Here is a 21,412-nt window from a genome sequence, read left to right as displayed (position 1 = left end):
GTGTGCCTGCGCGGAAAATGCGCCACAGACCTCTTGACACCAAAACTCCAGTATTCTGAGATATACAGAGAGCTTTCCCTGGTGGCGATGGGCTTAATCAGTGTTGTGTGAACTCATTTGACAAGGGCTGAGTGTAATGTACCTCCATTTATGTGTAAAAGTCCTACAGTGTAGCTTTGAGGCACCATCACAAGTGCTTACCAGATCGTTGAACAGCTTAAGACCCCCCTGCCCTTCCAACCCCCATCACACACACACACACACACACACACACACACACACACATACATTTCAGATGTCAGAATAGGCCTTTTCCACAGCTGACATCTTGACCTGGCACAGCAGAGAACACTACTAACATTAACAATGGCTCTGTTCTATTAGCGTCCCAGGGGGCCTCACCAACGAGCAGCATGAACCAAGTACAAAACCCTGGAACTGGCTCACTGTACTGTACTGTACTGTAACTACTGGTACAGAAATATAATGGACATTGCTGGCTGCTTTACCGTCACACTTTCGGACACAGTTACCAACCAAACATTTTTATTATTTGTTTTGCAGACATTATATTTGTCTCCATATTAACACATTAAGTCTTGTAGCTCCTACCTTCATGCCATCAGCTCCAGGCGGCCCAGGTAGTCCCATGTCTCCTTTCTCACCCTGAAGAAACAATACAGTCAAGTCTCCGTCTTCACTCAGACAGCAGAACAGCACAATAAAATACCATTGTGTGCAGCAACACCTCTCTATTAACAGTATTCTCCATTTCGGCTTATTAATGATAATCCACATCTTCTGTACACATCAAGTTCGGCTGTGTGCCACTTTCATGAAGTGGGGGAAGCAAATTTAAATAATCTACCACCAGAGAGCCCAGTAGCTCAGTAGGAAGAGCGAGCACCCCATGTACAAAGGCAGTGTCCTTGCCGCAGCAGTCATGTGTTCGGTTCCAGCCTGTGGCCCTTTACTGCATGTCGTCCCCTTTATCTCTCCCGCTTTTACACTTCAAACTGTCCTGTCATTAAAGGCAAAACGCCCTAAAAAATAATCATTCAAAAAATATGAATCCACCACATTATATATAGACGAATCCAGGAAAATACTCTAAGTACACAAGCCGCCATTACTTGGATGGTGTCTCCCAACAATTCGTGCATGCTTGAATGCAAGCTGTCCTCAGAACTGTACAGTTTTCTACTTTACCTTTACTTTCTATGTCACAATACTTTTGACCCCATCGATTAAACCTTTTCCGTTCATAGCTGCTCCAACTGTAGTGACAAACTTCAACTTTTGGAAAAAAACTGATTAGCAGCAGCTGTTTGTTAAGACTGCTTAGGTAAAGTAGCTAATGTTGGTGGGCTATTGTTACTGTCTTGGGGCTACAGTGGTCCTAGAGAATAAATTAACTCAATTTACTTATGTACAATGTTTGGATTTATATATGTATGAAACGCACATATTTTATATAATACTATCTATTTGAAATACCTAGTTGGTGCAGCTTGGATACATCAGTCATGAACAGAGTCATAGGGTGTTTCGGGACTTAGCTCATCAGCCACTGATCAGTCCCTGGCTTGTGTCCAAGCTGCGCACGAAACCATGGTTCTGCCCTCTTGATCCACAGCCACCTTGAGGCTTTTTCTGCAGCCTCACTGATGTTTCTGGTGGCTTTCCTCTCCTGCAACTCTCTGATGCCAAGCATCAGTGCCCGGTGAAACCCCTGCAGCCCACCTCGATTGGCTCACAGCGGGCCTTTCAACCTCTCTCTACAGGCCTCTAACAGCTCAAGGTATTTGGCCTTTTTTGGCACATGGGTCCTCCCAGGGAAACCGTAAGTTCCAGCAGCACTACTTGCTTTGTGGAGTCAGATGTTAAGACAAAATCTGAGTGACATCCTTGCGATATGCTCCAGAATCTTAAGCTCGGTGCTCAGCACTCAGTACTATAGATTTATATTATTTTATAACTGGATTTTTCTAAATAAAGCAACATACTAATACTATTCTATTAAAAATAAATGAAACAAAAATGCTATTTTTTTTTTTTACTGAATCCTGAATAAATCCCTATCATTTTAACAAAAACTGAAGCTAGCCTTGTTTACACACTGAATACAATGAGATCCAGTTGGGTTTGATCATAAAAATAAAGGTTTCACTGGGTGTGTGTTGGGCTTATAAATTCTTGTTTACCTCTTTCCCCTTTTTGCCTTGATCTCCTGGCTCTCCACGCAAGCCCGGGATTCCCTTGGGGACAACAAATGAAAGAAACATATCAAAAGGAAATCACATCATTGATTGATCAAACACACTTTAATTGTGAAATTCATTTCTTTATTAATCTCATCCCTCCACAGCAGGACAGACTGCTGAATATGTGAATATGTTTGCCTAGGAAATAAAAACAGGTGTTAAGTGAACAAATAAATTGACTTACGATGAGCCCTGGCCATCCAGGGAGGCCCACCAGTCCTGTGTCTCCCTTCTGGCCCTGAATGACAAAAACACAATCTACTGCTGGCTCATACATCATTATTAAACCAGATGTACACAAAGCCTGTGGCCTTGTTTCCGTGTTTCTCACCTTAGGTCCTCTGTCTCCCCTGGCCCCTCTGACTCCAGCCTTTCCCCGTTTCCCCTGTGGATAAGTTTGCAATGTTTTTCAATGAGGTTACAGAGAAACAAAAGGGGACATGCACGAAGCAACCTCATGTTTTATGTATGAATCTGCACATGCAGAGGCTGCCAGATTGTCTGTTTCTGGCCATTTTATCCAACGCACACTCCATAATATCTGTATGAATGCTGCTGTTTTTGACACCAAACAAAGGCTCTCTTATCACAGAGTCGTAAAAAAGTAATAGCATTGGTATTACAGACAGAGAGTGACTGGATATTGACCTTGTTGGATTCATCCTAAGTCTGGATTATTTGCAACATCTGTATATTATTAAAAACTGAATTTTACCTGTGAAATGTTAAACAAGACTGAAACAGAAAGCTCTTACCCTCCTTCCAACATGACCCGTCCTCCCTGGTGGTCCGTTCTTGCCATCGTCTCCCTGTAGGGGTTAAATATAAACTGGTCTGTGACAAAGCTAATTAGTGCACTTCTGAACATTTTCCAACTGGTAAAGGAGTAATTTAGCAGCTGTAGGGTTATTTTTATATTCCAAATTTTTAAAAGAGCTGTCTGAAAAAACATTTGGTTCTCAAAACGAGCAAAAGACAGGCAGGGTCAGATTACTTTGAAATATAGGCAGTTACAGAACACAAATTATGTGTACAAAAAAATGAATGCAGGCACTTCCACTAAGTTTCTGTTTTTGCTTTTAACATCTTGGAACATCTTCAATACAAATAAAATGCATTTTGCATATTCAGCATTTACAGTTGGTCAAATTATCGTTACAAAAACAATACTGGCACAGACTTGTGCTGCACATGTTGGAAGTCAAAGTGAAGGTGATATTGCCAGGAAATGGAAGTCTGTTTTGGAGGGACTGCTGCTGCTGCTTGAACCTTCCATCTTGACTCAACTCTGTTCTTTTCCCTCCCTCACGGTCCTGACCTGTCTAAGATCTTTGGTTAGATGCCTCACACGAGGTCCGTGGTTAACACAAGCTTAGGAGACTTTCCTGTTTTGTTCTACAACATAAAATACATCAGCAAACATCACACTGGTGAATGTTGAAGCCTTTAAGTGTCTTAAAACAGACGGTTGCTAATTAGTTGCTAAATGAGACTACAGAATGTCATCAGGTCAAACACAGCTTAACAGCCCTGTAATGGTGGAGACGCTGAAGTCACGTGACCGGAGTGTAGTTCATTTATACCCTATCATTACCTTTTTACTTCTGGCAATTGCATTAATGCTTCAAAAATCATAAAAGGTTGTTCATTTGTGAAGATTATCTTGCCGAAAAAAGTTTAAATATCACAAACTTCTGATTGCCACTGTGCTTACCTTCGGCAGTAATCCAAAATCTAAGGGCAAAATCGCATTGGCTTTTTGAAGACGGAACCAGGATGACACTAGCTTCTGCATCGGTCTACAAGAACTCTATTTGGGGGGTTAAAACTAGAGTTAGATGGGCTCTCCTGCTATTGAAATAACTGTAGCAACTGCTGCTGCAAAACCAACTTCCCTATTCCACAAGATCATGCGACCAAAAACTATTTCAACCGAAGACTGGTGAAGTGTGGGTTTGGATTTACATTTATACATTTTTTTCTTCATAGTGTTAGCAAACCATCTGAATTAGCCAAGCCCCCATCATACTTTGGTTGAATTTCAAATGCATGTAGGTTCAGCTACTTCAATGAAGGCTTTAATTACTCATTGAATTTTTTTTCGATGAGTAATTAAAGCCTTCATTGAAGTAGCTGAATCATTAAAAAAGGTCAACGTGTTTTGATAACTGTAGGTTTTCAACATGGCTTTAAAAAAACAGACAACACAGGTGTGGCCTCTCCTGTGTACCACCGGCCAATGGGAGGAAGTCACATGATCCATAAAAAAACCCCATCACATTGAAACAAACTGAAGATAAAGAAAACACAAAATAACATGACATGAAATTACACTGAAAAAAATTATTGAACTATTCCTTCAGCTTGTTTCTATTGTGTTATTACTTGCAGAATAAACCCCCAGAATATACCAAATCATTTTTACTTTAAAACACTTAAGATCTGACATATTCTGGAAAACTAGAATTGTATTGTATTAAATATATTAAATTACACATTAAGGTGTACATAAAAATGGAATACGAGGATCTTACTTTCTCCCCGACCATGCCCTGTTTCCCCTCAGGTCCTGGTCTCCCCGAAACTCCCTGCAAAGAGGTGACAGATTTCTTTTTCCTTTTTCTTTTAAATTGTGCTGTTAAAATATCTTTTAATCAAACAAAACAAACACACACTATGGTTTTTATTATTGTCATAACAAATCACAGCCAAACAAATGGTATAATTATAGACCAGCTGCTGCTGAAGGCAAAATATGGTTTCATCATCCATAGTGTTTCTGTGTTATACCTATCCACACACTTACAGGAGCCCCTGCGGGACCTGGGGGACCCTGGGGTCCTATCTCTCCAGGAGGCCCCTGAAAAAGAGAAAAGAGGCACAAATAACAGTGTTGTTGAAGGGAAAAAAGCAATCATCAGCAATAGTGATCAGACAAAGCATTGACTGACTCAGCGGTTTTTACCTCTAACCCAGGCAGAGCTGGAGGACCTTGGATTCCTGGCAGACCTTCCTCACCCTGCATAGGTGATTTATATTATTGATGTTGTTTTATGGACATTTGCACACAGTAAATAAATCTATTTATTTGCATTAGAATGTTTTCATCAAGAAGATATAGCACCATTCAGACATGTGCTTAGCTTTTATAGATGCCATAAAGTAGATAAATAAAACCTCACTAACCTGTTCCCCTGGTCCTCCTGGAGCTCCTGGTTCTCCCTTCTCTCCCTGTGGTCCTCCGTCCCCTTTAGCTCCCAGGTCTCCCTGGGGTCCAACTGGTCCAACAGGACCCTGTCGTGCAAACATCACAGAAAAGGAACACAATTACCTTGATAGGTTAATATTACTTCTCATTTGGGCTAAATCAGATTTAACTTAGAAGTAAATTAAATCAGCATCAGCTCTGGGGTAACATGTTTGTTGGCACCACTTCAACCGCCTACAGTCTATCCCAAGAAAACATCTACAAATGACTTGCACTTCCTAAGTTGTTAGGTATCTGTATGTATGTTAATACAGCAAATACAAGCAGCAATTGAGTTTTTCTTCTTCTTTTCCTGGTAATTCCTTTTATTGTGATTAACAGGGTAAAAAATAAAAAGGTTCTGCAGCCATGGCTCCATGAGGCTGTATTCAGGCACAACATTGCTTTAAGCTCAAGGCTAGCGCAAGCATGCTAATGTGCTAACAATGGCGATGTTAACATGCTGGCATTAAGCAAGAATAATGATTACAATATGAACCATTTTAGTTTAGCAAATTAGCATGTGAAAGCTTTTAATTAGAAAGACTCAAGAGTACACAGGAGGAGGTCGTGTATGTGACATCATAGCTTTCGCTCGCTTCCTGCAGCTTGGCCTCCCCGCTGAAATTCCACTGTTTTATGATTAATCGATTTATGATTGAAGATGTCTGTGTGTGCCAGGTTGCAGTCACTCCAAGCTGCTGGAAGCGAGCGAAAGCTATGACGTCACATACGCGACCGCCTCCTGTGTAGTTTTTCTAAGTACGGTTTTTTCAAAAGCTTATATCTCAACAGTTTTACCACAAAGTATGACTTTCTCGACCTTAAAATTTATGTTTTAAATTCATTACCGACATATTTGGATTTCATGTCACAACTAAAACGGGACCAAAAGATAATATTGCTCTCCTCATTCACTGCCATTCATATTTTTTCCGACTTCGGCACTCTATACAAATGGTGTTGTCTAAATCTATATCCCACTTGAAAATATATCAATATATCATACATAGTTGTTATATTGCCCAGCCCTAACATGAACCAAAGTATTGACAAAAGCTTGAACCAAATGCACTGAATTCCATCCAATAATTTCTCAGACACTTTACTCAAAACCACAGTGTCAACCTCCTCCATGGTGACATAAGAGGAATAGTCAGGGGATCAACAAAGTCAGAATTCGTGCGCTGGGAGCCGTCCAACCAGTGATGCTGACCATTAAAACCTAAATACTGTAATTAGCTACACTCTCTAAATCACTTAAAAGTATAATCCTCTCATGAACACTTAAATTACTCATGCTTCTGTCACAGAACAAAGGGAAAACTAAAATACTGCCATCACAGGACAATGTGCACAAGAGAACAAAACATACAGAATGAGGCATATTAGCTTCAGACAAATAACGTCAGTGCAACAGATGGTGTATCTGTGTGTAATTTGATTGGCAAACAAACCAAATAAATTAAAATAAAAACTGTCTAGGATACTTACAGGCGGCCCCAGCCCCCCTGCGTCTCCTCTGACACCACGAGCACCAGTTATTCCCTGTGTGTGAGACAAATGGAGGGAACGAGTGGCTTTCCTCTTATCGCTGTGCTGTACACCATGTTGTGCAAAATGTTAAATGGAATCGGAGATTACCTGAGGGCCTCGTGACCCTGGAGGTCCAGTAATTCCTACAGGCCCAGACTCCCCCTGGAGAGATGGAGACATTTACTCTGGTTTAACTGATCTGATTTAAGCACAGCTCTGCAGGTGATGTACTGTACAGAAAAAAAACAAAGATGTACAACAAAGAGTACATTCTGTGCCAGATGAGTCAGGGGTCCTGCCAATGAGGTGATATCTTAAAGCTACTACACTGATAGCGGTGTTGTGCAAGCTACAAAAACATATTATTTTAGTGTTGCTGTGGAACAGTTTAGGACAAGAGAACTTTCATATTTTATCTATGATCTATTATCCCACTGAGGTTTATCCTTTGCAACCTTAACAGTAATTCAAATGCTGCACACGTAGACAACAGCTCACCACTACAAGCCTAGCTTTGTCCTTGATCTCTAGGAGGGAAAATAATGTCTATATTTCCAGGACAGCAAAACCCAAATTGTCAAAACTCTGTCTCTGTCATCTGAAAACTCTGAAACCTCACATAAATAAATAAATGAGGTCAAATGCAACCAGGAACAATCTGACCTTAAACCTGCTTCAGCTATGGATCCAGAGAGCTGAAGACATGTCTGTAAATTGTGACTTGACTCATTCATGTTACGAAAAATACCATCAACTAAAAGTCATTTGAAAATGTCAGCTACAAATATTCTTGTCAAACCACAGTGTTATTCTGTTTGACGCAATTAAATGACACTGTTTTGACAATGTTGTGAACAGTGTAATATTACCTTCTGGCCCTGAGGTCCGTCCGGCCCTGAGAGTCCCCGAGGGCCTGTGACTCCCTGAAATGAGGACAAACACACACACACACACACACACACACACACACACAAAAAAACTATAAACACTAACATCAGCTTTAATGTGTGGTGACAGGAAAACAGGTGGAACTAATGTGTCATATGGATCGATAAATTTCTATCCCAGCTGTGAACAGTTCAATAAAGGTTAATTTAAAGGTCACTTCAAGCAGCATGCCATCAAGAGCATCAATACATGCTGGTAACAGACTCACCTTCAACCCTGCCAGACCTGCAGGTCCCAATTCACCCATCAGCCCCGGCTCACCCTGTTCAGGAGGATGACAATGACGTCAGGAACAGTTTCTACACATCAGTCTGATTCATCTGCCATGAGGTTTTCAAGGAACACTCTCTGATATGTTTTAATCCCAGTACCCTAATCCAAACATTTAGGATGTTGGAAGTATATCGTATCACTGAAATGTAAAGCCGGACACACATACTGAGCAGTAAAATTGCGCTCACCATCAGTCCAATGTGGCCCTTCTCACCCTTTGGACCTCTTTCGCCATTTTCTCCAAGGTCTCCCCAGGGGCCTTCTCGACCAGACAATCCTAGAGGTCCCACCTCACCCTGCAGACAGCAACCACAGTCTCATCAGAAACTGCAAACTCAGAGTCAACAACACAAACATCCTTGTCATCAGAGATGTGAACAAAACTTTAACTTTTCCATTCAAGGAAAGCAGTGAACGTACCTTCTCTCCTTGGGGTCCAGGATCTCCAACCTCACCGGGATGCCCGACATCACCCTGCAGAGGAGGAGACATGAGTCTGGAGCTGAGTAACTGTCTTACTGTGCACCTCATTTAAATGAATAGTTCACCATATTGGGAAAAATGTGCTTATTCGCTTAGAAGACTGATACCATAAGATGAGACAGTGGAAATGTAAGATATTTGCTTTGCCTTTTGTTTTAATTTCAAGGTTGATCACTGAAATCTATATGGGTGAGAAACTACAACCATATTTTGTACATTTTTTAACAGATAGCTTTTTACAGTTAACGAAGTAAAAAAGTACCAAAGCAATTACACAGTAATAACATCTGCTAGCCTGACACTGCACGACCAAATCCCAAACGCGTGTTGGTCTGGAACCTCTCAGTTGATTTCCATGGGTTTCTCTCTAGTGCTCCTAAAAGTCAACCAAACGCTAGTTGACCAGAGAGGTCATTAGTCTGCAAGATAAATAAATAAAACAAATGTGAAACTCTATTAGGAACTGCGCCTTGTCAAAATAAATCAAAACCTATATGACTGGACCATGTGGGAATTTAATTTGAAAGGACAGATACAGGAAGAGGCCACGCTCAGCAGTCAGACAGGAGTCACGTAACAAACCAATCACAGCCGACAGATATCTTTCCCTTCTTCTGTAAATATTCAGTCTGATAAATACGGAAAAGTTGATCATGTTAGTGCAGGGCTACCCAGAGCTTTACATCTGCCCCACGGACGATAGGCCTACACACGAACAGCACCTCTAATTTCCAGGGCTGGTTCCTGCGGTTATTCCCCAGGCTAGTTAATAACATGTCGGGCAGGAAATCCAAAGTGTGGGATCATTTTGAGAAGGTGAAGGATGAACCCAAGGTGATATGTAAACTCATCTTCATTGGTCGACTACAAACATGACGTATCATCTGAAACATGGAAGTAGCTACATGCCCATTAGCCCACAGCGTCATTAACAGGCGGCTCGCTCAGTGTGTGACGTGCACTTGGAGATAAAATATAGGCCTATATTAATGAAGGTTCATTAGTACGGTTTGTATTTCTCTGTAATGTAGCACAGTGTTAACAATGTTACTGATACTATTCTTTCTCACACCTTCAACTCAAACCATTGTGTTGCCCTGCCCAAAATATATCATTTAATATTTAGATTAATAATGTAAACATGTGGCCGACTAGTCGACTAATGGCCCTAAATGACGACTATTGTTTGACTAGGAAAATTCTTAGTCGGGGGCAGCCCTAGTTTTTTCAGCAGCCATAAACCAAAATGTCTGTGCAAGCAACTGAGTAGACCTACAACCACTTAGAGCAACAAAAGGTCACGTAGCACTGAGTGATGGACAAATGTAAAAGGACTACAGCGTGCAGAGATAAGCTGTGATGGTGTAGCATCAATACGTTGGTGAACAAATGTTGCTGCTTTGCCATCGGAATTTGAAAACAGCATTTCAACAGAAGGTTCCACATCAGCTGCAGCCAACTTAGCTGTTTTCCAAATTGCCTCAATAAACCAGGTTTATGCACGCTGTATTGTCCCCTGGTGTGAGCGTGCTAAGCCAAAAATAACGTCATCATGTATTTTGCATTAGGCGTGAAGGCTCCACAAGGTGTCAGTCATTGTCTGACACACACCCCACGTTACATAAACAGTTTTGATTGGCACAAAGCAGGCCAGGTCAGGGGGAATCTGTCTGAACACGAGGGGGACCAGACACATCTGTCAGAGCAAATAAAACATGAGCTTGCAGGTTTGTCTGGTTCCCAGGCTAACACTACTGTTTTGTCTTCACTTCTCTCGAGGTGTAAGGCACAATTCCAAGTTGTGGAACACGCATTTCATCAAGCTGAGTGAAGACACCCCTGCTCAAGGTATGACGGCAATCCCAGGCCGTGCCAGCTATCTGCTCATGTCATTGTTATATAATCAACATTTCAAAACCCTCACAGGAATCTGAGTTAAGCACTGCCATCATCGCATTATCGGGAACATTTCATTTCACGGTTTATGTAACAGTGATGGTGGTTTAACGTGTTTCAAAACCTTTTTATACCTATTTCATAGAGCACCTGAAATAGATATTTCAGGCAGAAATGATCTGTAATGCGAACAAAAAAACAAAAATATACAACGAGCACATCTGTTCACCACAACACACTTTGGACAGATTGTGCAATGCTATAATGTAAACAGGGTGGAGGTAATGTTGATGTGATGAGGTCCTTAAATTCTTCACTGAATTGGAAAATCATCTCCTGTGGAGCTGCTCCGTCATTTATAAGACAGCAGTCAAACACGTGTGAGAACGTCTGTGATCATTCGCGGTGAAGATCAACTCTGCAGATAAATGTACCCACCTCTTTACCGTCTGGTCCAGGTGGTCCCTGTGAGCCTTTTGGGCCCTCAAGTCCCCTGTCTCCTTGGGTCCCTGGAGGACCAAGCTTCCCACAGGCCCCCTGGTCCCCCTGTCAAACATGGCAACATAAGAAGACTAGATATCAGACACAAATACTGACTGCAGGCTTTTCAATTCCAGTAATTAATTGGTTGTTAAAGGGTTTAATTCTCTCAAACACGGGGCTGCAGTTCCACAACACTAAACAAAGGCAACTTGTCCTCAAGTTACACAAAACAACTTTTTTTTCTTAAGTTCTTTCTTGTAGGAATAATTAGTGACATAAAGACTCAGGAATGATGTGTCTGATCACTGACCTGGTCTCCTTTCCGTCCAGGTGGGCCCTCATTTCCTGTTTGGCCAGGGAGACCCTGATGAGTCAGAAATCAAAACAATTATCAACTGAAAATAAAATGTCCTCTGCCGTCCTCATGTAGTATTAATTAATGTATAAAACCACACTAGTGATGCTTGATCTAACAAGCATCATGCTACAAAGTTGATTCCCTTTTAAACCCTGTAAAGGCCCTGTGATAGAGCCATACCAGCCTGTTCCTAAATTGTGACAGATTGTTGAGGTGGGACACTGACAGGACAGATTTTCCAGAATCCCTGCTCCCATTCACATGTGACCCTATGCAGGTAATGCTCCTGAACATAGACTGCATTTGTGAAAGTAGCTATATACATGATGCCCTGCCCAAGTATCCTAAAATAACCGTGTGCCTTCACCTCAGATAAAAGTGTAAAGGCACTGATAAACATAACTGTGCGTAGCAAATAAATGGTGCATAAAAATAATCTAAACTGGCATATTTCTTCACTTTAAATAGGCTCTATGGAGAAACAGTACACAGTGTCCAGTAGTTATCTGTATACCCACAGGCGCCTTTAAGTAGAATTTACACAGCTTTTCATGCTGTTTGTTGGCTTTCTGCCCGTGAATCCTGTGTTTTCTTATTTTAGAATCTCACTGTCCTCTTGTGCGCACAGAGCAGCAACTAATCCACTGTGCATTTGTTCAGGTAAAGAGATTAAAAACAAACGTTCTGTGCAGAAAAAGTACTGACAGGTGCTGACTCTGAGGACAGACAGGACAGACGTGTACACTATTAGAGTTTTAGACTTTACTTTGGAAAATGTAGCTGGTTACATCTGCCAGTTGTTTATTTTAAACATTAATGCCAAAAATGTAACCTCATCAAGGCACCGATGATGCTTGTAAAAAATGAGATTAGATGTTAGATCACAGGTGTATGACTACACTTAATTTGTAATCAATGTGTTTTTAGTTTTTGATGCTTTTACATTTTTAATTGCTGTGTCATAATCTAATAGTTTTGAGCTGTTTGCAATAAAAAGTGTTGCATTTGGTAGCATTTTCTCTGTTGTTCTATAAGGCAACTTTAACTTACATTTCGTTGTATAAATATTTTACTGCTTGTCTATATGTTCACAATGAAGACAGTGCTAGAACCAGAATTACCGCCCCATGGTCGTATGCCTCCACACACCACTTCAGTTTCTCTTACAGATTACATCCATGTCTGTGAAAATATAGATGCTTCACACACATTTCCCCCGACTGCACAAGACAACGATACAATCCGCAACTTTTAAGGTGGGCACCTAAGATGATAGTCGGCAATTACGTATCTAACCAAATGTTGCCCCTTCTGATCCTGAGATATGACACTGAGTGATGGGCAGAAGAGTGTTTTATGTAGAACACTGAATGAGAACGTGATGTCACAGTGAAGCTGACTTTAGACTTTTTGGATCTAAAATATAATCACTTCATTAATTTATGCTATTAGACATTTGTTCAAAGTTTTGTCATAATTAGCATATCAATTCTTTATGGGAAAAAAACACACATTTTGGGAGGTCACACTGACCTTGACCTTTGACCTATGACTACAAAAAATAAATCAGTACATTATTGACTCCAAGTGGACATTTGTGCCAAATTTAAAGAAATTCTCTTGAGGTATTCTTGAGATATACGTATGTACGTACAGGTACAGGGGGATATACATACAGACAACCTGAACTGAAAACAGCCTCCAGCCACAGCTATCGCCAGTGTGGGGACATAAAAAGTAGTCCAAGTGAAGAAGAAGATATTTTGTTGTTGGGTATGTGAAAACACTGCTGTCTTTGCTTCACCATAAAACAGAACCAACCTGTTGTCCATCTTGTCCTGTGGGGCCAACGTCACCAGGCAGGCCAGGTAAACCCTGGAGGGTACAGTACAAGTCTCAGTATCAATAACTGAACATAAAAAGAAGGTTACACAGACCTAACTCTTGCAATAAAACACCCATAAAACATGCTTCTTATATTCACTTTAAGTTTACCTTGGGTCCTTTTTCTCCTGCTACTCCTAATAACCCGTCAGCACCCTGTGGGCCCTGAAGACACCCAACAAACATGTGGTCAAAAATGATACACTTTTTATCTTATGACGGGTCAACTGGGGTCAGAAACTTCTGTGTAAATAAAATTTACTGATACGTTTTCATCTTTCCAGACTGTAAAGAGTCTGGGATATATAGGTAAGAGCAGCAGTTGATGGTAGGTACCCACTCACTGGGATTCCTGCTGGCCCTTGTGGCCCCTCAGGTCCTGGGGGCCCTTGGCTTCCCCTGGGTCCAGGTTTTCCAGCTGTGCCATCACTACCTGGGAGACCTGGAGGGCCCTAGGATGGAGATTGATCTTACTTTTTTTATAAATGTCAAAATAATATGTAATCAGATGTGTCCTCTGTGTGTCATTTCTATGCACAGTTTATCAATAAGTAGCAGTCAATTGTGATTCACTGAGTCAATTCATCATCAATGTCAGTTTGAAAAGATAATTGACAGATGCATTATGGGATGCCAGCCACACGCACAAACAGGTAAATCAGTTTTCATGAATCAGTGGTCCGCATCAACAAGTGTCAGAGAATGACAGGTGACATTTTCCAGAGTTTGTCATGATTGGTTTATGGACTATGAGTCATACATCAACTAATCAATAAAATTTAATTTAACTTGCAGTGGGATTTGACTGTTTCACGATTGAGTGAATCTCCCTCAAATAAACCAAAATATTTGTACATATCATATCTTACTTATCGTATATGACATAAATATATAAATCTAGACCACTGAATGTCACACTCAAAATAATAAATACCTAAATAAATATATAAACGTCAAACTAACTGTCTGATTTTTATTTATTTATTTTTTTTAGCTAATTTCAAAATTTCAGTCACTCAGTCAATCATGGACTATTCCTATATACCTTGCTGTTGCAGTCCAGCCATAAAATTTAAATCTAAATTTAAATACATGTTCAAATGAATATCAATACACTTAGAGGCGCTCACACACCAGAAGGGACCTGCATCTCTGGAGCTATACCCACTTACCCACTGATGAAGCTCCTTATTGCTCCATTTAACACCACCCTCCCCTCTTTAGCTGCGGTCACTTATGTGCGTCCCAGTGTGACTGGTGGAGGCAGCGCAGCCATTAGCCACTATGGGAGGCAAGTTCAACCAATAATGATAGTTTGTAAAACGTTCTATTGGCACCGATTAATCTGAGACAAGCCAACACTGAGTGTGTCCAATTAAAATGCCACTTAAAAGCAAACATAATAGCCCTGTAACACACAGTGACGAGCCATTGTGAAAATAGAGTCCTATGAACTGTTTGACTTCACTATGAGCTGTAACTTACTGGTGGACCCTGTATCCCTTTGGATCCTTCATCTCCAGGCCGACCCTGTGGGAAACAACAAGTGTTACACTTAAGTTGCTGGTTGATTAGTGGATTCATCACTTCTTCAGACTGGATCTCAGCCTTTTACATATACAGACAGTATTTTAAAGGATGAATCTGATGTTAACTTTTAACCGTGTCTGTTTCAACCGTATTTACATGGGACTGTAGATGATGCCATTTCTGGCATGCCAATCAACACCATGTGGGAAAGGAAGAATATTTAATCCTCTGTAATTTAGGGCACAAACTCTCCTATTAGACGTCTCTCTTACCGGAGGTCCCCGGGGTCCCCTTTCTCCAGCAGGACCTGGTAGACCCTGAGAAAGAAAACAGACAAGGCAAATCAGAACATGGTAGTTGCTAACACTTCTGTCCGAGCACTCATTCATGTTCCGCTTATCCTGTTAGGAGTCGCAGGTGGGCTGGAGCCTATCCCAGCTGACATTGGGTGGGGTGCACCCTGGACAGGTCACCAGACTATCACAGGGCTGACACATAGAGACAGACAACCATTCACACTCACATTCACACCTACGGACAATTTAGAGTCACCAATGAACCTGCATGTGTTTGGACTGTGGGAGGAAGCTGGAGTACCCGGAGAAAACCCACGCTGACACAGGGAGAACATGCAAACTCTGCACAGAAGGACTCCCCCACCCCAGGTTTGAACCCCCCATCTCGTCTGAACCTGGGACCCTCTTGCTATGCGACAATGCTAACCACTGCACCACCATGCCACTCTGTCTGAGTACTGTGTCAAGAAATAAGACAGAGAAGTTTAGCTTTCTGTAAGCCCAAAAATGTATATAATATATACCCACGTCTCTCTAAACATTTTCACACAATTATAAAATACACATTTCTGTTGTTGGTCTACAAATAAAGTGATGCTGAATATACAACAAAAGGAAAATTTAGAGTGAAACACACACCAAACTATAATTGCGATGTTATTTAACTGCTTCTTTTTTAACTGTGAACAGGTTTGTTTTCCTTGGTATTCTGCATCTCTATAAAATATGCCTTTAAACTGTTCTATTTTATGCTGTTCAGGCACATTTTTCACTTCATTTCTCTCTTAATTTCTATTTAACCTGTATACTTTGTAAAATATACAGACTATGATCAAATGAACCCTGTGGAGTTTTCTTGTAATCAAATACAGTAATTTGAGGCAGTTTTGCTGCCTGGTTTTTAACTAAAACTAAAATGTCTAACCACATAACTCATATTTTATCCTCTCTTCACTGGCTCCCAGTAAAACAAAGAATTCCTTCTAAAATACTTCTTATTATTTTTAAATGTTTTAATGGTTTAGCTCAGTCCAATGTCAAATAAAGGTCGACTCATTGTACCTAAAATCAGCTCTCAATCAGCTCATGGTGCTTTTAGTCATTATGGTCCTACTCTCTGGAATTCTCCTCCACATGAACTTCGATCTGCGACAACAATGTTCTCTGTTAAAAGCAAACTAAAAATGTATCTTAAGGACATAGAGTTTACATTTGTCATATGAAACGTGCTATATAAATAAAGTTGACTTGATTGCTGCAGTTTGATAACATATGGCAAAAAAGGAGGGTCAAAGTGGGCATCTTTGTTTGGTACTCATGTGTATGTCATCCATCTAGTGATGCATTAAATGTCCCTTACTATATAAAATATCCTTTCTTCATTAGAATAATATTATGGTTGCTTGCTTAGTGAGAGGTGTATGGTTGATGGGATTACTTAATATCATTTCTTTGAAAAAGCCAGAACTGTTATATATCTAGCCCAGCGGCTTTATGGCTGCGCCTGCTATTATCTTCCTCCTACACCTTTTCTTTTAACAAACTGGACAGTGAGTGTATTGTCACACCGTTAACAGAAAATCACAGGTTTTAAAGTTTCACTTTTTCACAACACTGCTCTCCACAGCCTCTGTCTACTTTCCACAGCTCTTATCACTTTTTCTTTTATTCCCTGTGAGAATAAAGTATGGATGTGATATGTTGGGAAAAAATTGCAGAGCCTCGCTCAGATTGTCCATTTGTCCCTTTTGTTGAGAGGATTATTTTTAGAATATAACACAATGCTTTTATTGTTGTTGCACCTTGTGACAAAATTTGTTGTGCAGCTCCTTAAAAAGCGGCACACATACTCTCACACACACACACACACACACACACACACACACACACACACACACACACACACACACACACACACACACACACACATACCTGCCACACAGATAAATAATAACAAAGTATTCAAAAGAAGTGGCATAAGACTACCATGATTACTGACTTCCAATGCATTCACTGATGTGGACACAGGCATTCAGTTTATCACTGTATTTAGCGCTCAAGCCAGCAGCCGATGAACCCACCTTCTCAGCCCTGTGTAACTTTACTCTGTGACAGGTTGATGGATTTCACCACAGCAGTGTGCGACCATGTGAATGAGCAAAAAGTGTGTCCAATGACACTGCAGGAAGGACTGTGGACAAGAAGTGAACTTCAGAAAACAGTCCAACTTCCATTACTGAGAGTAACTCTTTCCATGCAAGAGGGACTTTCTTATTCCCAGGTCTAACCAACCAGAAGAGGAGGACGGATGTATAGGGTACAGAAAGTTTGACAAGTTCTAGGAGGAAAGTTTGACCTCTCAGATTCATGTACAACTTCACCAAAGCAGAGGAGAAACCGTCAGTCAGAGGTGTCATTGCATACAGTACAAATTTGTGTGTGTGTACCTGCATTTCTACGCTCAGGTGTGTGTTTAAGGACATTTAACAAATTAATTCTCAGCTGGAATTTAATTATGCATGACTCCTGAGTTAGAGACCTGCTGCTTTTCCTGATTTCAAAGCTTTCTACGTCCACAGCTCTCCCCACTGCACCACCCAATTAAACCACATTCTGTAGCTACGTAAACCAGTAAGCATTACAGGTGTAATGACCCATCAATCTAGATCAATGTATCGGCTCACTGATGGACTACAAAATATCATCGATACAAAGTGAAAACATTGATCCATATCATCATCTTTAAGATATGCCTTGTAGGAGCTGAGCAGATTACTTGCAGCCACAGAGATGTTTAACTCGGCCTCACCTGGCTGACGTGCTTGCCTCGGTTGATGCCACAGCTTTTATTGGTTGAGTTGTGTTCAGAAACTGAACTGCAGGCTCCAATTATAGAACAATCATATTTATTCATACTAGCAAACATAGGTTGAATAAATGTCCATTTCTTTATCTTTGATCCAAAAGGAACACACAACTTTCAGCTTGTTGCACAATCTGCATCACAGCGGTCAAAAACAATTGTCAAGAACACCTGACAGCAACACTGTCGCTCCTACCTTAGTCATCTGTCCACTAAACTGGACATCATGCGGCACTGGCTATGTTTTAACTGCAATTAATACCATTACTGCAACTTTATACTTCATCTGCAGTGACTTTTTTGAGCTGTAAACAAATTAATTTATGTTATCAGAATGTAACTTGCAATTTTTGTTTTGTATTTTCTCTTGTGTCATTGTCATATTTTTTACACACCACTGCCAAAAGTTGCACAATGCACCTGAGCTGTAATGTAATGTGTAATGTGTGGAAAGCTGCTCTGACACTGAGGATGCCACGTGACACTGGATTGCAGAAGACAGGCTGGAGAACAGTCCGTGGAGCAATTTATTTGTCCTCGATCACTCTGTCATTAGATTTGCCACCAGTGGCCCCAACAAAATCAATCACTGCGACCTGTTCGCCTCCATAAATAGCCAGTCCCTGCACACCAGCTGCACACTTCACTGGTTTACTTTTATTTACCAAACCCTCCATGGTGTGACCCCATCATAGCTGCTGTCTTAATCAAATCCTTTCAACAATACTCAGCCCTACTCTCATATTACCTTGAGCAGTTCCCAGGGGTCAGGAGGAAGGAAATAGAGAACAAAAATAAACTATAGACACTCACTGCAGGTCCTGGCTTCCCAACAGGTCCAGGTAAACCTCGCAAACCGGGCTCTCCCTGGTGAGAAGGAAAAGGAAGAGATTGTTTTGTGTCTTACAATTAATGTTATGGTGGTTTTTGCTTACAAAGAGATTCAGACGTGTTCACTTATATTGATAAAATCTCAGTAAAAAAGCCTAAATATAAATTTCCTCCTTCAGAATAATTTTTGCTCTTAGAAATAGTTTTTTACTCTCTTAGCTCCACCGTTAAACATACTTGACTGCTGTCATGTAAAACAATATGTTTAAGGCTCTCCTCCCAATCCTTTCTTCAATCAACAAAGCTTTCTTTTACAAGGCTTAAAGGTTCACTCCAAAATCAAAAATAGATATCTTCCCTCTTACTTGTAGTGCTATTCATCAGTCTAGATTGTTTTGGTGTGAGTTGCAGAGTGTTGATATCGGCTCTAGAGATGAAAGTATTCTCTCCAGTATAATGGAACTAGATGGCACTCAGCTTGTGATGCTCAAAGTGCCAAAATAATGCCTATGAAAAACAGCAATGTCTCTTTTCAGAAACCATGACCTGCTTACTCAAGATAATCCACAGACCTTGTTGTGAGCAGTTTGATGTATTTCTACTGAACTACACCCTCACCCTCACCAGAGCCCAGCACACAATGCAGCAGACCCTGATTCCTGTCTCTGCGGGTGGTGGGCCCACAGGGTGACCATGCATCTTATTCTGGCTGAGCCTGACCGGGCCTCTGTATCCCCATACCGAGTGAGGTGCTCAAAGTTCAAATATGCCGTGTCATCAAGGTCTTCTTCTCGCTCTTAGTCTGGCCCCTCCCCTGGGACCACTTTGCCATGGGAGACCCTACCAGGGCTATTAGCCCCAGACAACACAGCTCCCAGGTTCACAAGGACACGCAAACCCCTCCCCAGCGTTAAAGTGGTGATTCTTGGAGGAGACACGGACATGTGGAGGGAGCTCGGAGTAGAGCCGCTGCCCCTGCGTCAAAAGGGGTCAGCTGAAGTGGTTTGGGCATCTGATCAGGATGCCTCCTGGGCACCTCCGTTCGCGGTGTTCTGGGCACATCCCATTGGTAGGAGGCCCAGGGGCAGACCCAGAACACACTGGAGGGATTATATATCACGTCTGGCTTGAAAACGCCTTTGGTTCCTCCAGGAGGAGCTGGAAAGTGCTGGAAAGGGACGTCTGGGTTGCATTGTTGGGCCTGCTGCCCCAGCGACCAGCCCAGGAGAAGTGGATGAAAATGGATGGATGATCTACACCTGCCAACTGCATCACTGTGTAGAAGGAAGCGTGCATCTCCTCATGGACGAGAAGCTTGTGTCTGTGACATTAAAGGCATCCTCCTTGGCTTGTTAGCTGCCTTAATGGTGCTAGGTGAGCTAGCAGTAGATGCACGCTTCCTCCTGCACGGTGATACAGTTGCTAGGTGTGGTTCAGTAAAAAAAAAAAAAAAAAAAGAAAGACATGAAACTGATCACAACAAAGTCTGTGGCTTATCTTGAGTGTCCGGGTCAAGATTTGTGAAAAGAGACATTGCTGTTGAGTTTTTCAACTGGAATATTTTGGCACTTTGAGCACCACAAGCTGAGTGCCATCTAGTTCCATTATATTGAAGAGAAGGCAGACATCTCTACGGCTGATATCTCCAACACTCAGCAACTGACACCAAAACAATCCAGACTGATAAACAGCTCCACAGGTGAGAGGAAAAATATGTATTTTAAATATTGTGGTAAAGTATCCTTTCTGATAGGTGAGAGAAAGATGACCTTACCCTTTCTCCTATGAAACCTGGGGGTCCACGCATGCCCACATTCCCCTGGATCCCCTGATGGGAGAACGAACAACACTATAATCAGTTACATTACAAAGGCTCATTCAGCACTTTACAGACAATTGTGGGAATCCATACAGACTTTAGGTAGGGCTCAAGAAGGCAAATGAAAAATACCCTTTGTAGGGTCAATAGTCTTTTTTTAATGCTACTTTGAATAACTTTAATGCATTTTTATCACCTAGAGGAGCTTTGGTGTAAAATTCAGTTAACCCACACATATTCCATTATTCCTTCTTCCTTTTTTATTACTGGAATTACTTCCATTATTTCAACAGGATATAATTCACAAATAACTCAGTGAACAATGTCCTCTTCCAGCAGGAAAAACAACAAATTGTGTGTATGTGAGGACACAAAAATCCATCATAAAAATCAATTACACTCTATCTACCTCCATCTTTTGGAAAATTGTGTTCTTAATTGTGAAAATTGGTAAAACCTGAAAATGATGTGAAAATGATGGGCCTTAATCTACCATCCCGTGATGGCAGATATCACTTTGTTGAGTGCTCCCTTCTATCCAATGAACCCATTCTGACATGCTGATTCTGCTGACGAAAATCTTGTTTCACATTTATATTCTAATTACACAGCAATTTTCTAACCAATCAAATGTGAGATATTTTGTGGAAACATCTTACACTTCAGTTACTATGTCGAGCCCTGCTGCATCAATTTGTTGG

At 41.1% G+C, this 21,412-nt stretch overlaps 1 protein-coding gene across 1 annotated transcript in view; it reads right to left on the bottom strand.

The window, feature by feature from the left end:
* si:ch211-196i2.1 (collagen alpha-2(I) chain) overlaps nt 1-21,412 on the bottom strand; it is a 148,300-nt gene that overhangs the window by 14,632 nt on the left and 112,256 nt on the right. The window contains exons 35-58 of the mRNA XM_049604679.1: nt 20,667-20,720; nt 18,875-18,928; nt 15,175-15,219; nt 14,858-14,902; nt 13,717-13,824; nt 13,484-13,537; nt 13,310-13,363; nt 11,441-11,494; nt 11,086-11,193; nt 8,689-8,742; nt 8,457-8,564; nt 8,204-8,257; nt 7,917-7,970; nt 7,156-7,209; nt 7,006-7,059; nt 5,451-5,558; nt 5,230-5,283; nt 5,071-5,124; nt 4,799-4,852; nt 3,020-3,073; nt 2,596-2,649; nt 2,449-2,502; nt 2,205-2,258; nt 613-666 (exon numbers count right to left, since the gene is read on the bottom strand). Of these exons, the coding sequence (XP_049460636.1) occupies nt 613-666; nt 2,205-2,258; nt 2,449-2,502; nt 2,596-2,649; nt 3,020-3,073; nt 4,799-4,852; nt 5,071-5,124; nt 5,230-5,283; nt 5,451-5,558; nt 7,006-7,059; nt 7,156-7,209; nt 7,917-7,970; nt 8,204-8,257; nt 8,457-8,564; nt 8,689-8,742; nt 11,086-11,193; nt 11,441-11,494; nt 13,310-13,363; nt 13,484-13,537; nt 13,717-13,824; nt 14,858-14,902; nt 15,175-15,219; nt 18,875-18,928; nt 20,667-20,720 (1,494 nt within the window). The remainder of the gene's footprint in view (nt 1-612; nt 667-2,204; nt 2,259-2,448; nt 2,503-2,595; nt 2,650-3,019; nt 3,074-4,798; nt 4,853-5,070; nt 5,125-5,229; nt 5,284-5,450; nt 5,559-7,005; nt 7,060-7,155; nt 7,210-7,916; nt 7,971-8,203; nt 8,258-8,456; nt 8,565-8,688; nt 8,743-11,085; nt 11,194-11,440; nt 11,495-13,309; nt 13,364-13,483; nt 13,538-13,716; nt 13,825-14,857; nt 14,903-15,174; nt 15,220-18,874; nt 18,929-20,666; nt 20,721-21,412) is intronic.

This window comes from Epinephelus fuscoguttatus, linkage group LG18 (genome assembly GCF_011397635.1).
Source record: "Epinephelus fuscoguttatus linkage group LG18, E.fuscoguttatus.final_Chr_v1".
NCBI classification, from domain to species: domain Eukaryota; kingdom Metazoa; phylum Chordata; class Actinopteri; order Perciformes; family Serranidae; genus Epinephelus; species Epinephelus fuscoguttatus.
The sequence above is the reverse complement of the archived record's forward strand: the minus strand, read 5'-3'. Positions and strand labels throughout refer to the sequence as shown.